Source organism: Vanessa cardui, chromosome 26 (genome assembly GCF_905220365.1).
Source record: "Vanessa cardui chromosome 26, ilVanCard2.1, whole genome shotgun sequence".
NCBI lineage: Eukaryota > Metazoa > Arthropoda > Insecta > Lepidoptera > Nymphalidae > Vanessa > Vanessa cardui.
This window is the reverse complement of record NC_061148.1, coordinates 4038109-4054555: the sequence shown is the minus strand read 5'-3', so window position 1 is coordinate 4054555 and position 16447 is coordinate 4038109. Positions and strand designations below refer to the sequence as shown.

The window sequence follows — 16447 nt, the reverse complement described above, 5'->3', positions numbered from 1 at the left end:
CATTAATTAATGAAATTATATCAGGTTAAAAAAAAATTTGAATAAAATTGCGATGTATAGTAAACCAAACCCTATATATGGGCACAAAAACAAACAAAAATATATTTTTAATAATTTCTCAAACATTATTTTTAAATAGTGTAACACTGATATATTTCCTTTTCTTTTTCTTATGCGTTTGACAAATCATTTCTGTACTTCAATCTATCTGAATTTACATACAATTTGTGCGATGACTCAAGAGGACAAGGAACGCATTAAATCTAATAACATACCCAATTAAACGGCATCGCCAAATGAAAATGATAACAATGATTGGACCTTGATTTTATTTACTTACATACTGAAGATCATTTTTTTTAAGGAAGCAGCAATAACCAACATTTTCTTTTATTATGAAATGGCAAAGGTATCAAAATTCTTTAAGCTACAAAAAATAATTAAGCAAGGATTATTCTTTGTTTAGTAAGCTTAAAAAAATTGAACATTACTATTTATATTCTTTAAATAAATGGGCTTAGCTTGCACTTGACTCAAACAAATAAAAAACATTATATCAAGCTGTCAAACAACCACAGCCAACCCTGTTGGTTATCACTCCACACCCCAGATAATAAACGAACCCCTGGATATAACAAGGGTTTGAATGTTATCGCGAACTGTAGCTTGTAAGAATTACATCGATATAACACAACATTGCCTTTGTCCGTTTCTTAGGGCATATAGTTACGTTTATTGGCGTATTGCTTGTATATCGGGACAATTCAGTCAAAACCCTATGTTTTCAAGTAATGAGTATAAACTCTCATCGGAAAATGTTACTTTAATACAGTATAGTGCTTGTTATATTCATGTATACAGCTACTTATAATATTGTAATGCTAGTATTATTTTACGTCGATATTTTGAACATAAAAATGTATTTTCTTTTCCTATGATACAATTGCAACTGAACCGAGTAAGTACCAAGAATAAGATTAAAATCGTTGTTTTTATTCGAAGACAAATTAATACGAAATCATTATATTTAATCTAATTCAGATCGCGATATTATCTTTTATTATGAAGGCCTACTTTTTCCAATAATATACGACTCGCGAAGTCCATGTTAAGTCTATGGTAACACAAAAACCGCGCTTGGAAATGTCAAACAAATGTCAATTAGCAACGCTTTGAGTGACGGGCACTCGTGTTGTGAATTCTCTGTGAACGTAAAAAAACTAGGTCATTATGTTACTGTGTTCGTATCTGTCGATTGCTGTTTATAACTTATTACTGCTCAGTACTCTTGTTATTTTAAGTATTCATAACATTACAATTCACAATTTACTTTTAAATTTACGCAAAATTCATAGATTATTAGGCATTTCTTAAATAATTTTAGTATTCTATTTTATAAATAAAAAAGCATACATTTTAAATAATTCATAAATATATTAAAAAATGCTCAACAAAATTTGCATGTTCAGCTAATCTTATCAATAGACAATAGAAATCGCTTTATGGCCATAATATGGAAAACTATTCAACGCCAAAACTATAGCCTCAATCGTCATAAGAATAGGGGCTATTTTATGTTACCTCCCGTCTATAAAACCATGAAATGAAAAGTCCAGACCACGTCTAGACGTCTGCAGTGCCGCGCATGCGTAGAATATATGACCCTCAACGTTGCCAAAAATCGACGGAGTTATTTTTAGAATACTCTCAAACTTATTTTAGTCTTAACTTGAAGGCGCGTCCCCTATCTTTGTTATACCTCAGATAGATATCCTGAACTTAAAGTTTTGTATCTTTTTTTGATAAAAAAATACACGAATACTTTTGATATGATAGTTTAATTCGAGGTAAATATGATGTTTAGTTGACTTAGCTTAATTATGTCTGAACTATTAAATAGATTAGAATATTTGACGACATTGTCAGTTTCCATAATCAGAACACAGTGTTTTAACTACTATCCGTTTTTGACTCGTTTGCACCTATTATTAAAGCTTCGTAGCCAAGGTTTAATAATAGGTGCAAACGAGTCGTTAGTAATTATTGTAGGCCTTAAGAAACAGCATTCTTCCTAATTAAAGTAAATGAAACGGAAAATATAGATAAATGCCATGAATAATTAAAAAAATAAGGACAAACAATATAAAATCTATAAATAAAATTTGTTTTTATGAATCTTTATGAGTAATTGTGATACTGGTAATTGAAAAACCTTAATTTCTATTAAAGAATTCTGAATCTTATCGTATTACAAAATTAATCAATGGTGCAGACTAAATTGTTTTCTCCATTATTTTCACAGAATAGATAAGATGGTAAGTGATTATTACCAATGCCCACATATTTTATCATCGTAAGACATTTTTACTATTTCTTAAAACGCCAATGAGCCATCGATTTTAATATATTATGTTGCTTGTACCTGAAGTGACGCTGACTCAATCGCGCTTCAAATTGTAACACAACATTGCTAAGAATTGTTTGACGAAAGAATATGTCATGTGTATGTGGTATCTACGCAGCAAAGCTCTACCATCAAGTAAATTCGAATATTTCATTGATATTTCATATCAAAAACCGACTATGGATGATGACAGACAGGTAGAACAATATATAGATATTCATATACATATTACGTAGTGGAGTAACTGTTGCAGTCTACAACTTTTTGAATTTAAGATCATTGTATGAAGAAATATTTCGTTTTATTAACGCAAAGATTCCAGTTGTTATCAAACATTATTTATCTAACACGCCATTCATCTCTATTCACGCTCCTCGGAATAAAACAACAAATAAAGAAACAAGCAATGCATTGTGGTCCTCGTTAAGTCATAATTAATCGAACATTATGGCGTCATGGCGTGCGAACTGAATGCATGCACGGATCCGACATAACTGATACATAATTATAAAAAAAATGGCAACTTTTATAATTGATGCATCATATAAAAGCAATTTAGTATAATTAGCAGTCAATTTTAAATAATAAAATACATTGACTAATTGAAAATAAATTTGCAACTATAATATTAACAGATAATTTATGTAAAAAATTCTTAAAAAAAAAAAAAAACAAAATTCAGCTGTGATAGTTAATTATTCAGCCATATTTATAAGAGCACTGTATACAAAGACTATCACAGACAGTTCAACAGAGCATATAAAACCCGGATTACACAGTCGGTGGGATGTGTAAACTAGTAAGGCATAGATAATATCTCTCGAGCGTATGTTACCATCGTATTTTATTATACTTTATAATCCCGAAGAACTGGTAGGCTAAGTGGTACAATTGTTGTGTTATTTTTATTGCTTTTGTTGTGTTTGCTTTTAATTAAACTGGTTGTAAATTATACATTCCCCCGGCATTTATGGCAATGAACAAATTGATTGAAGCAAAGTATTTACCTCTTTTTTTTGCTTCTTAGTAAAACATATTAAAGATATTTTATTATTTAAATATACATAAAGCTATTATTTCAGCATTTAATAAAAAAATAATCATAAAAAGTAATTTGTTTTACAATTATGATTGTAATCAGACCTATAAAACAACCTTCATACGTAAAAAGTAAAACAGAGATTAGACTAAAATATTTTTATACTAACATTCTTAAACAATTTAAATGTCATCTACTTTATTAATTGCATGAGGGGATTAAAAGGGGTAACAAAGAATGAATAAAGGGACCAAAACAAAGTCTAAAAAATACTTTATAGAAATTATCTTAAAGCATAATTTTGCATGAGGTAAAAAGTAAATTTCGAAATATGTCTATTTAAATGCTAAATAATGTTTTTAAGAATACGAGGTGTCAAAATTTGACCAGTATGATGATTGAAATGAATTTTTTAAAATTAAACATAATATCCTACTCCTATTTTCATTTAATTTTTAATTACACTTAAATTTGTCAACAGATACAAAAAAAACATCGATAAACTTATTAGAATAAAGAACTACTTTTTCGTTAATTTTTCTTTATGACATGTATTATTAGTACGTAGTTTTGAATATTAACTGAGAGCTCTACTGACTTTCTCGCCATGAACTATTTCAAATAACACACTTTACTTACTACTTACTAACTCATACACCAATTAGACTCATGGATACTAAAGGAAAATTTCGCTTTTAAAAGGAATGTGCGCAGAGTAATTGCTTCGCAGGAAAACTGCGTATTTAACGTTATATAATAAATATAGAGTACATTACCGCATTATTTATAATTAAGATATCAAAAGAAATACATTTCCTCAATGTGTACATATAAAGTAACAAGTCAAGTGTTATTTTAAAAGCAAACAGTGGAAAAGCTTATAACCTCTAGAAAGAAAGACTATAATAAAAAACTATACGTCTATATTTTTGTACTTGCGTTCTATTTTAGTTTATTTTATAAAAACCTCTAAACCATATCAAACTTAATCCCATATTCGTTTTTCTAAAGAAATATACCCAAAAATATTTAGAGAAACTTAAGGTTTCGAAGAATCACATATTGCTATTACTTAACAATTAAGAAAAAAAGGTCATACATTATGTACTTATATTGTTGTAAACTTGTAAAATAATACTGTCTTCTTGGGTATATCTACGTATTTGTAAATTATTAATTTCAAAGAACTTTATTTCATAAATCGTAATAACACTTTATTCATAGGTAAGATTACCTTCGCTTGTTTACAGTAGGTATACATCATAGCAATTAAAGAAAAAGGTTCGTGTTTCATAGAGGCTAGTTCTTTTCAACTTAAAAGACTAATGTTTGCAACCTAGCTAATAAATTAAATGTTTCTTTTAGCAGTCTGATGAATGTGACCCTACCTTTATACTTTTCATTTGCATAATGTAAAGCCAGCTGCACACGATCGATAGGACGAAATGAAGTTCTTAAAGCACAGATAATAAGTTCCATATTGAACGAGTACATTTCCATGTTACGTTAAACAAAATTCAACTTTAGGCAAACAGAATAGAGTTCGTTTTAAATATCGAATAGTTTTTGAATTATAGTGCAGCCAACCTTGAAAACTGTACAAAATTGTACAATCTATTATATGCTCTATTGTAAAAATGCAAGAGTGAATTTCATAAAAGGAAATTTTGTGCATAATTTGCAACTTGCTCGTTGAATTTTATTGTACACTATGGATAGAGGAAGGCTAGGTCGTAAGTCTTTTATATTTACAAATCGTTACTGAACATTGTTAGGAAAGTTTAGACATCTTCGTATTTTAATGAAGTTTGCTGAGTTTTTTTGGCGTGCCGCCCTTCTCTGAGTTCAATAGTACATATATATATATATATATATATATATATATATATATATATATATATATATTTAATTTAACGTCAAGTACTCAACCTTTATATTAAAAATATAACAATGTTTATATCTTAATTTAGTGGAAAATTTACATCATGAAACAAGTTTTCCCTTTACCTGAAAAAAAAAACACTACTTCCAAATTAGCGAAATTTAAATAATTTAATCAATAGTCGAAATTCAACCACACACATTGTTGAAAATATATGTACTTATATGAATCAGATACATTTGTCACAATGTCCGTCAACAGCGATCAGTAAAAAAAAGAACATCAGTTGATAGAGAGACGAAGAAAGTTACTTTTTGTCTTTGCCATTTTTTCTTTTGGTAAAGATATTATCAGCAATAAATTGTTATTAAATAAATGTAATACGTTTATAAATTATTGAATAGACTAAAAAATGTTTAGAAACATGATGCACAAGCGTTCCTTTTTCAAATGCAACACGAGAAGGCAGCCCGTGCGCATTGCGATTAATTTGATACGAGTTGCGACATGCGGTAGACGGCACTTGCTTACTTCTCTTTCACATACCGCCACCATAACTGTTTATTATATATTGGATCGAAATAAAAAATAATGCATTTGTTGCGTATTACTTTATTGGACTAAAAAGCGCTATTACTTAATACTTTTAACCATTGCAAGTGGCATTGACTTACTTTCAATCAATTTTAAGTGCAAAATAACTAAAAATCTTTAAGACTTTTCTACAACTGTAATTTAACTCATTACTATGTTTGTTTGTTTTATAAAGTTAAATCAGATTTGCACGTAAGTAAAGTCATAACGCAATACGAGATTGGCAGGAAACCGCTGGCGCCAGAAATCTTTACCTTTTGCGGAGCTTCTATTCTAGACTTGAAAAAAAAAGAACATAGACGCATTGTTCAAATAAAACAAACTTCTTACATACATTCGTTGAACTTGTTTTGACTTGTAACGTTGTCACGACGACTTTTTTTTAACAAGAAATAAAGTAAAAGTTTAATATTGAAGTATATTTTATTGAAATATCATAATAAGTCTGATAAAGAAAAATATCTGCATTTTTCGTCGTTCTGAAATTTCGATTGCATTCTTTAATTTTATTAGTTCCTCGCCACCAGACAGGTGCGCCTATAAGATATAAAGTTGACTCGGATGGGGTATTTTTTTATAAGCCGGAACCACACGGCTTGACTTACTTTTTTAACTTTTTCTTTGATTTTGTATTGTGTACTCTGTAATATAATATTTTTCTTTAACATACTCTTAAAATCAGCCAAATTCGATCAACTGTTAAAAAATAAAACATAAGTTTTAACAGTAAATCTATTGTATTTGGAAACTAACTGAAATGTGTTGCCATTTTCAGTATTTATATTTTTTGCCTTTTTTATTTAGGTCATCATTATCGGTTAACAATTCAAACATAAAAATGTATAAGCACCTTGAACTGAAAACCTGTAGTCACGCGAGATCGTATCGTTGTAAAATCGATATATTTTTTTTATCATTTTATTCCGAAATGGTTAAAAATTAGTAATACTCTAAAATTATAGAATAATCTTACAATTAGGATTTCTTGCTTTGTTCTTTGCAATTATTGTAATGATTATAATGTTAATTAAAAATAAACTGTAAAACATATACTACCTATATAACATGTTCTTTTTTTAAATTTCAAATAAGTAGGTATATAAATTAACAATTCTCCTTTTAAATCTTTTGTTTCTCCAAATGACTAACGAAGCTAATTGCAGATTAATCGAGAGTAAAGTTTTCAAGTCTTCCACCCCAGACTAAGAGAATTCAGGACGAATCTTTGTCTTTTATTTTGTAAGTAAGTACTTGAATAAATAATTGGTTGCTTCATAGAAAGAATTGTAAGTTACAAAAATATTTACCTTAACTTCTAAAGCCACAATACACTGAACTAATTTGACAGAATTATGGTGAATTGGGAATAAACTTAATTAAAAAAGTGAAGTTTAATAAAAGATAGTAAAGCGTAACATTGTACAGTTTTTACCATAAATTAAAAAATAAAACAAAAAATATGACTCACAATGGTATGTTTCCATAGTGGCAAAAGGCAAAACTTTCTTTATACGAAAAAACGTGCTAGCAGAACATTCATTAAGGCTTTTATTATTGGTCTGGCGAAACAATAGGAAAGAAATATTCTTTATTTTATCTATTAATTCTACTAACACGGAAACCAGGCAAGAACCACGAACGATCAATTAAGCGTCTTAAGGATAAGAAGAAAGCGGTGAAAGTCGATGAATTAGTATGCGACATGGTTTAGACATCGTATTTTGATCTAGACTATAGATCCTTTCAACAACAAAAACAACAACAGCCAGTAAATTTCCCACTGCTGACCTAAGGGCTCCTCTCCCTTTGATTAAATGGTTTGGAACATATTCCACTACGCTGTTCCAACACGGGTTGGTGGATTACACATGTGGCAGAATTTCTATGAAACTAGACATATGCAGGTTTCCAAACGATGTTTTCCTTCACCGCCGAGCACGAGATGAATTATAAACACAAATTAAACACACGAAGATTCAGTGGTGCTTGCCTGGGTTTGAACCCGCAATCATAGGATACTCGGAAGATACTCGCGTTCTAACCATCTGGCCATCACGACACATAGATCCATTTGGGAACTTGAAAATAAAAGCTTTATGCGACTCGGTATTTTTATCATTAAGATAGTACAAAAGATACTAGAGAGATCACTTCAGTCACTCTTATACGCAAATGAAAACTTTTAATGCTTCATAACTTTTCTTGGTAAAATTCTAGGAATGATACTCATGATCTCGAAAGACGTGAGAATCTCTTCTTGGAATTCATGAAAGAAATTATCGTTGTACATTCATTTAATTCCTAAAGAATTGATATACATGGAAAAAATAAAATCGCTAAGATTTTTAATAATTTTAACAAGAAATCAAATCTCATCCCTACTTTATTGTAATCTTTCTGTATTTATACTCGTTTAAAGCTTTTGGTATTTTAAAGCTGTACTGTATACGTTTTTCATGCGTTTTACATTAATCGCAAACAAATATTTTTTTATTATTATGCACTATGATTAGTGTTGATACCAGACCACAGTGTTCGATTTAATTGAACATCAACTCTTATTAATTTGCCTAAACTTAAGGACTTAAATGAGGTAAGTTGGTAATTATCGACATTTAAATGTATATTAGGTAACCACAAAAGCCAACAGTTCAGTAAATCATCAGACAAACAAAAGTTTAAAAATACAGTCCATATTATATAATAGCGATCAATCCATCATAAAATAACTTTCATTGTAAAAATGTCTGGGCAAACGCAGTTCATTAATTCTATTGTTCAGTACTAAACACTAATAAGAATATTCATCATTACATCCATTGAAATGTATTCTTTATTTGAAAAATTCAAACCAACTGAAATTGATAATACGAGTATTCAGGTTTTCCACGGTAGCGAAGATGATTTGGTGCCGTATTGCCGTTTTTGTGCAGCGCTACAGCAAAGTAATAGCCTGTTATTAAAATATCTGCCATTTTGATATATTTAATACACATGGATGAGGCTTTTCAAATACTACAGAATATAAAACAAATTCCCTTACTCTGTCCCTATATCCCTTTGAATGCTTAAATCTTTAAAACTACGCAACGGATTATGATGAGACTTTTTTTTAAATAGAGTGATTAGAGAAGGACTTTTTATATATAATAAATACATGGTCAATTTAGTAAAGAAACATTTATTATAGAAGTTTCCGTGGTGTTTTAGCATTGCAGCTGTGCGAAGCCGGGGCGGATCGCTAGTTTAAATAAATAAAAAATAATTTCAATTATAAATTATTATTTAGAAGACTGTGACGCAACAAGAACCGATAAACACTAAGCACAGATAAATTAAGTTTCTGAACGTGAAATAAAACCTTTTTCTTTAAAAAAATTATGATAAACAAAATCTTCATAAATACGGAAATGCCTTAACTACTTTTTACTATCTATACCTAAACATTCCTGAGATAAACCATCCATATTTGTCGTGTATTTATTTATTAATTAACAAAACTATGTAGTTTATTTTATTTCGAAATAATAGCTTTAATTTGGGATCGTGAATTTTTAGTCAATTTTGACCTCATCACCTTAACAGACATCAAAGCTTCAATATACATTCTAATAGACATTGAATTAGTTTTTATTTCTTTATATGCCACCATTAATCTTAAAAACGGGTTAATATACTTTGAAAGAACTTTCATATTTTTATATCTTATAGAACTATTACAATGTAAATTACCTAATTAAGAATATATTACGAAAATAAATTTCTATTTATAGATATATTTGTGCTTATAATTAAAAGCTATAAAACTAGCTTTAATTAAGAAGCCAATTAAAGATTAAATTAGCTAATTTTTATTTGAGCAGGGATAGATACAGTAAAAAGTTTTTAGAATTGATACATGTTTTTTTTTTAAACTTAGAATTAGCAACTCAGAAAAGAAGGCGATGAACCGATTGAGCATAATGTATACTAACCATATGAAGAAATATATCTCAAACCTGTATACCTGAGTATTCCCGCTTTAGTCTTAGGCTAATACTACTTTGCATTAAATCTTATTCAAAAAAACTTAATCCTTTATTTAAAAAAAGAATAAGACTCTTTCCGTTAAAATAAATCGAATAAGAAACTTTACTAACCAAAAAAGTCTTCCCAAGTCATAGAGTGATCCGAGTCAGCGTTCGCACCGTCCATCTTCAAGCCACAATGCAACGCTTAATTAACATTTTATAATTGATAAAACGTAAAACAAAATATCACATTACTAACACTGTACACTTCATTTTATTTGTTGACAAACAAAAGAACATCGGACACGTACGCGTGGAGCGACACACGCGACCGCACGGTCGGCTGACGACTATTGAATGAAAAAGTTACAGAACTAAATTGTGAATACGGACTTTGGATTTTGAAGTCTCGTTACTCGCTAGTCGCTAGACGTGATTCCGAGTTCCGACTCTCATTCCTCTTCACACTTTTTTAATAATTTAACTTACCTAAATTAATTGATTAGTAATAATATTTCTAAGATTTTTTTCTACATATTGCATACTGAATACAAACTATAACTGTTATACGATTATTCAATAAAGCAGTTTACACTAAATATTTAACATTATTTTATACCCCACACTTACCGTAGCTTAATTTAAATGGCTTAGCTTGAAATAATAACAATTAAATCCAAGCAAAGCTAAAGAATACTACTTAAGTGGCATTTTCGGTACCTACTTAGCGCCTTATTTACTTGTGTTATTTTAAATTTTATTGACTAGTTTTTTTTTATTGCCAGTTGTCACGAACTGGACATATTAATATAAATGTAGATTCTTAATACCTACTAAAAATAAGAAAATTATAACTAAACCAGTTAAGATATAAGATTTTATTAATAATGAACGTAAATAAAACAAAGAATATTTTTATTTGTACAATCGTTTCAATCAGTTTAAAAAAAAATAACATAATAAAATAATTTATTTTTTGTCTTTATATACTTATCAAAAATCATAGAAAAATGTTTGTTATTGTGAAGTGTTAAAATGTTCTTATTCTTACAACAACTTTAAAATCATTTCATTATTTTTTTATATTTGGCAACAATGAATCAAATTGATCGGTTGATTTCTAACAACATGGCGAACATTCGTTAAAACCATCACAATTTGTTATGAGTAGTGGAATTTTGTTTGTTAATGAAAGTAAAGTAGTGGAGTGCATATTATTGACAATTTGAAATATCCAGAATAGATTTTCATCCAAAATAAAGTTTTTTTAGCTTCTAAATATACCTGTCTTCGCAGCCATAAAGAAAAACTCGTTTGGTAACTTTTTGAACCTATAATTATATTTAAAACCTAAAATTTAGAAATTACGGAACTGATTTTCGTCATCCTTTAATAAGTTTCTATGTATATAATATATTTATTTTGTCCTAGATAGAAATCAGCAAGGAAATAACCGATAACATTCATCAGGAAGATCAATGAACCTTTGAGTGGATTTTTTAATTATTTACAATATGCCCCGTCGGGTTCATGAGGCTGAAGTAAGAATACCTCCTAAAAAAATTAAGGTGGTAGAAGAACCACCTAGTTTGGATGTCAGTTTCTGTGACGATGAGGCTTTGCCACCGGGCATTGTTTTCACGGATGTCTTGCAGAAGAAGTGGCGCATTGGAAAGCCCATAGGTAAATAATGGTATTAAATATAACTAAATTGAAATCAAAAGTTAACAACTATTTATTTATTTCTATAAATGGAACAGGCATACGGTTATTACAATAGAAAAGTATGTCCACAATAAGTATTGTTAACATGTTAAAAAGTAAAACACAAGTAACTTATACAAGTGTATAAACAAATTTCAATTCAAAGTTAATATAATTCTTAACTTAAAGTATTGTAAATTTCACATTTGTGTAAATATTATACTCTGCCAGTCTTATATACTTAAACAATAGTAGAAAAGAAGTTAACAGTTAACTCTACCAAGAAGTTATTGAAATAAAACAGGCAAAATTTAGTTCATATACAGGCTATCATAAAAAACTTCATTTAAAATAGGAACTAATCAATTGAGAACTATGTAAAAACTGAAGTAATCCAAAAAATGATTGTGTGGCAGTGATATAAAGTCAGCATATGACTCATTATATAACAAAATTTTATACATCTACAATAATATAGAAAGACAGTCATGTAGTTCCGGAAACACTAAGTATAAATTTAATCTAGGATTGGTTGAAACATGTTTTCAGGTAGAGGCAGCTTCGGCAGGATCTATTTAGCTTCAGATGAGACGGACAAAGAAGTGACAAAATTAAATGCTAGATATGTAGTAAAAATTGAACCACACAGCAATGGACCTTTATTTGTTGAAGTACATTGTCTTATAAGGACTGCACAAGTTTCTAAAGGTAATTTATATATCTTAATGAATTTTCATCAATTTCATCACACATTAATTAATATCCAGCCATGTCGTAAAAAATACTTGTATTCCGTGTACAAAATCTGTTTAAATTCAAATAAACATAATGAAATCCAAAATAATGTATTGTATTGATTTTTTAGTTAAGGCCTGGTGTCAACAGAACAAACAAAAACGACTGGGTATGCCAGTCTACATTGCGAGTGGATCATTCACAGATGAAAATACTGGTGTAAAATACAGATTCCTAGTTTTACCTCGCTATGATGTTGATTTACAGAAAATAATATCTAGAGCAAAGGTCTTAGATAAAAGAAATGTCCTCATTATAGCTTTACAGATACTTGATGTTTTGGAATATTTACACAATCAAGGTTACACACATTCAGATATCAAGAGTTCAAATCTCATGCTAGGTTTTGATGGCAATAAATTTAATAAAATACCTAAACCTCCGCCTTCTTACCAAAAAGATAATAAACAACTTGTATTATTGTCAAGAAAACATAAGAAAACTAAAACAAATAAATCTAGAACATCAAATTATTATGATGATGAGGATTTTATTGTTAGAGACAGTAGGTCTTCTTTGGAAGGACAAGAGGACAATGATAAAAGACTGGCGAGTGTTAAAAAGAAGTTAAGGAAAATACTGTCCGATAAAGACAGTAGAACCTTGCATCGTCATCATGCATTTAACCTGAGACAATTGTCTAATTATGTAAACTATGAAGATTTAAACAGTTCTGTATGTTCTGACCAATCTTATCAGAAACTTTTAGATGATTTTGGTAGCAAAAACCTAATTTATGCATCAAGGAAAATACAGGAACTAAATGGAATGAAGATTAAAGAAATAAATGATGTGGATCTAGATGAAATCCACAAAGAGGCAGTTCTTGGTCAATCTAATGGACAAGTGTACTTGCTGGATTTTGGTCTTGCATCAAAATTTCTTGATTCAAATGGTAATCATAAAGATTTTGGAATGGATGCAAGAAAAGCCCATGATGGGACTTTGGAATACAGTTCAAGGGATTCTCACATTGGTGCCCATTCTAGACGTTCTGACTTAGAAACTTTGGGATATAATTTGTTAGATTGGCTCACTGGTACTCTGCCTTGGAAAACAACAGAAGTTTTAGCAGAACCTGACTTAGTTCATGCCCTCAAGAAAAATTTCATGAATGACATAAAATTGTTACTGAAAACTTGCTTCAAAACTGAATTCTATCCTCAATTTATGGAGAAATATCTTCAATATGTCACTAGTCTAGATTTTACTGACAGACCAGATTATGACTACTGTAGAAGCTTATTCAGAAGTGAATTGTTAAAAAGTGGTTATCCTCTTGATAAAGATTTATCAGTCAACTTTGCTGAACCACCTATGTCACCAATGAGTCGGAAATTGTGTTATGCCAAGAGGTTTGGCAGGAAAAACACTCCAACAGACTTTTTAGCCAGAAATGGTATCAAAAAAGCATATGAAAGAGAGAATATCTGTTCTTTTGAAAATGACCTCAAATTGGAACTGTTAAAACAAACACTAAATACGTCAAGTGAAGGTCTTCGGAAACCTTGTACTTCAAGAAATTTCTTTATCTCTGATGCAGACTTAGTTGCTCGTTTGAAAAAATCTCTGATGCCTCACGACATTTTCGGCAAAAAGCTTTCGCCGAAGAATTTACGATCAAAGAAAAAAAACATTACACAACGTAAAGGTGTCAGAAGGCATAGAAACAGTATTGGTAAATTTGGCAAATTTATGGGCTCAGACCGACAATTTACTTGGGCAGAGATATTAGCAGGTAATCCGGAACACATAATACGTAAGGAAAGAAATCCTACAAATGATAAAAATGAAGACGATGATGATTCAACTTGCAAATATAGAATACGAAAACTCTCTAATGCCTCTTCAGAAATCTCTGAATCAAATTCGCAGTCTCTTCTATTACAAAAAGATTATTTTCAAAACATTATTCCTACTTACGCTATGAAAGAAGTTGTAGCAAACTTAAAGAGGAGAATAAATGGTAAAGTTACAAAAGATTTGGACGAATCAAACCCAGCCTTAGTAGGTTACACACCAGCAATGATTAAAGTTTATAAAATGAAGGAAAAAAGAGAAGCTAAAGAAAAAGTTGAGGCAATTAAAAATCAAAATACAGAGAAACAAGTTCCTAATACTAGATGTACCAGGTCAATGGCTAATAAAGCTAAACAAACCCAACCTAATAAACAAAATAAATCTAAAGAAAAACCATCAAATGTCAATCAAGAAATTGTAAATGATGTAAGTGAAAATGAAACTCAAAAATCACCTAAAACTACGAAAAAAACCACAAGGAGTCCAAGAAATTCTAAGAAAGTAGTAGAGCAATTAGAAACTCCAAAAAGCACAACTAAAGTCGTGAAAAGTAAGTCAAGTCAAATATAGTATGTAATATTATTTGTAAAGTTGCCATTTTAGATTTACTGCTATGTTTATTGTGCTGCAATATCGATTTGAGTAATAATAACTTTAAGTAAAAGTTAACTAAACATTTTGTTCCATACTCAAAAGGTATAATAAATAGTCAGCTATAATAAAACCTGTGTCAAAAACAAGCTTTAAGAAACAAAGAAATTGACATTAGTAAAAAATTACATATTATTTATTTGATACACTAATTCTGACTTAGGTGTATTCAAGCAATGAAACACCAGTATCTATACTATTGTTATAAATGCAAAAGCAAATCTGTTTCTGCATGCCTTATTTACTGAACTGATTGAGATGGAATTGGGTACAGTGATAGCCTGAGTCTCAGGGAAGGCTCCGGTTCCTTTTTTAATTTATCCCTCATATCACCAATGAGTATATTGGGGGTGACGGCATTAAGTATGTTCAGCTAGTTATAATATAACTATAGATTACAATCTTCAATACAAATTCTTTAACATTATTTCTATTATTCAACTTAGAAAAGTTTTATATTAAAGATTTATTAATCTAATTGAGCCCTTATTATAATTATATATCCATTCATATTCTAGGAACAGTACGAAGGACGCAAGTACCAATCAACAGGAGGAGATTAAGAAGCAGCAAACGTAAAAAGCAGTAGTATAAGCCGAAGTGAACATAATACTTGTTATTTAGAGTTCAAAATTTGATTATTAATAGAATAAGCTTTAAGAGAAAATTGCATTTTTAAATTTAAAAAATAATAAATGATCTGTGAAAAATGTTATCTGTGTTACTAACATTGGATAAACCACTATTTGGAAATTTTTTTTGATTATTCTCTAGTTTATTTTTTTACTGATAATAAGACTGTTATAAGTACATTCAACTTACCCATTTTTTTTTAAGATGTAGTGATGAAGGTAGGATACCTTCATCATTTATAATTATTAGTTGTCAAAAGCCATTATTTTTATGTTTTTTGTGATTTCCTATAATACTTAAGATCAATAAATCATCTGTTTTCAATTGTTTTTTTTTATTGCCTTTAAACTTAATATAAAGAGTATTTTTCAGGCTTTTGTCAGAGTGAGCCGAGGTCTTCAGTTTATGTTGTAACCAAAGATCCTGGAAGATGACAATGGAATAAGTCAAAAACCCTATACCTACCTGATATATTTTCATAATTAAGGGAAAAAACCATACGCTAGTTTTAAAATTGGCTGTAATTCGATACTATAAATTATATTAACAAAGTAACGATTTTTGTATGCCTAAAATACATTATTAAAACAATATATAAATTAGGTATATATACATAGTAATGTGTGTTACAAAGTAATAGAATTGTTGACAATCTATTTTAGTGTTGTCATTATCATTTAAATTTCCTTGATTTAAAGTAACTTACTAACTTTGATCATCTTTAACAAAAGTGGTAACCCTTATGTGATAAGGTAGTATGCTTTATTTGATGGTAAAATAGAAAAAAAAAAACAAGCTTATAGGATGACATATCCACAAAATACTAATTATTCCTATATTTCATTCATATCGTAAAATTACATATAGTTTGAGTCATGCTTTGTTTGAAAACTATTCGGTTACTTCTATTATTTGATGAAATAAAAGCTTAATTA

At 29.4% G+C, this 16447-nt stretch overlaps 2 protein-coding genes across 3 annotated transcripts in view; one reads left to right on the top strand and one right to left on the bottom strand.

The window, feature by feature from the left end:
• LOC124540702 overlaps positions 1-10272 on the bottom strand; it is a 107740-nt gene extending 97468 nt beyond the window's left edge. Inside the window, exon 1 of the mRNA XM_047118378.1 lies at positions 10059-10272. Within this exon, the coding sequence (XP_046974334.1) occupies positions 10059-10113 (55 nt within the window). The 5' untranslated portion in view covers positions 10114-10272. The remainder of the gene's footprint in view (positions 1-10058) is intronic.
• Positions 10273-11028: 756 nt separating this feature from the next.
• On the top strand, positions 11029-15836 carry LOC124540714. 2 transcript variants are annotated; one of them, XM_047118394.1, is made up of 5 exons: positions 11029-11246; positions 11365-11612; positions 12183-12341; positions 12499-14778; positions 15398-15836. In XM_047118394.1, exons 2-5 carry the CDS (start codon positions 11444-11446, stop codon positions 15466-15468), a joined length of 2679 nt encoding a protein of 892 aa, XP_046974350.1. In that variant the 5' UTR covers positions 11029-11246; positions 11365-11443; the 3' UTR covers positions 15469-15836. The 2 variants fall into 2 exon arrangements, with proteins under 2 accessions (XP_046974350.1, XP_046974349.1); XM_047118393.1 differs by having other exon boundaries at positions 11361-11612.
• The last annotated feature ends 611 nt before the right edge of the window (positions 15837-16447 follow it).

Coding starts and splice junctions, on each gene's coding strand:
- LOC124540714 (XM_047118394.1), top strand. CDS start 11,444: ATGCCCCGTCGGGTTCATGAGGCTGAAGTAAGAATACCTCCTAAAAAA. Junction 11,613..12,182: donor GCGCATTGGAAAGCCCATAG/GTAAATAATGGT, acceptor ACATGTTTTCAG/GTAGAGGCAGCTTCGGCAGG. Junction 14,779..15,397: donor CACAACTAAAGTCGTGAAAA/GTAAGTCAAGTC, acceptor TTCATATTCTAG/GAACAGTACGAAGGACGCAA.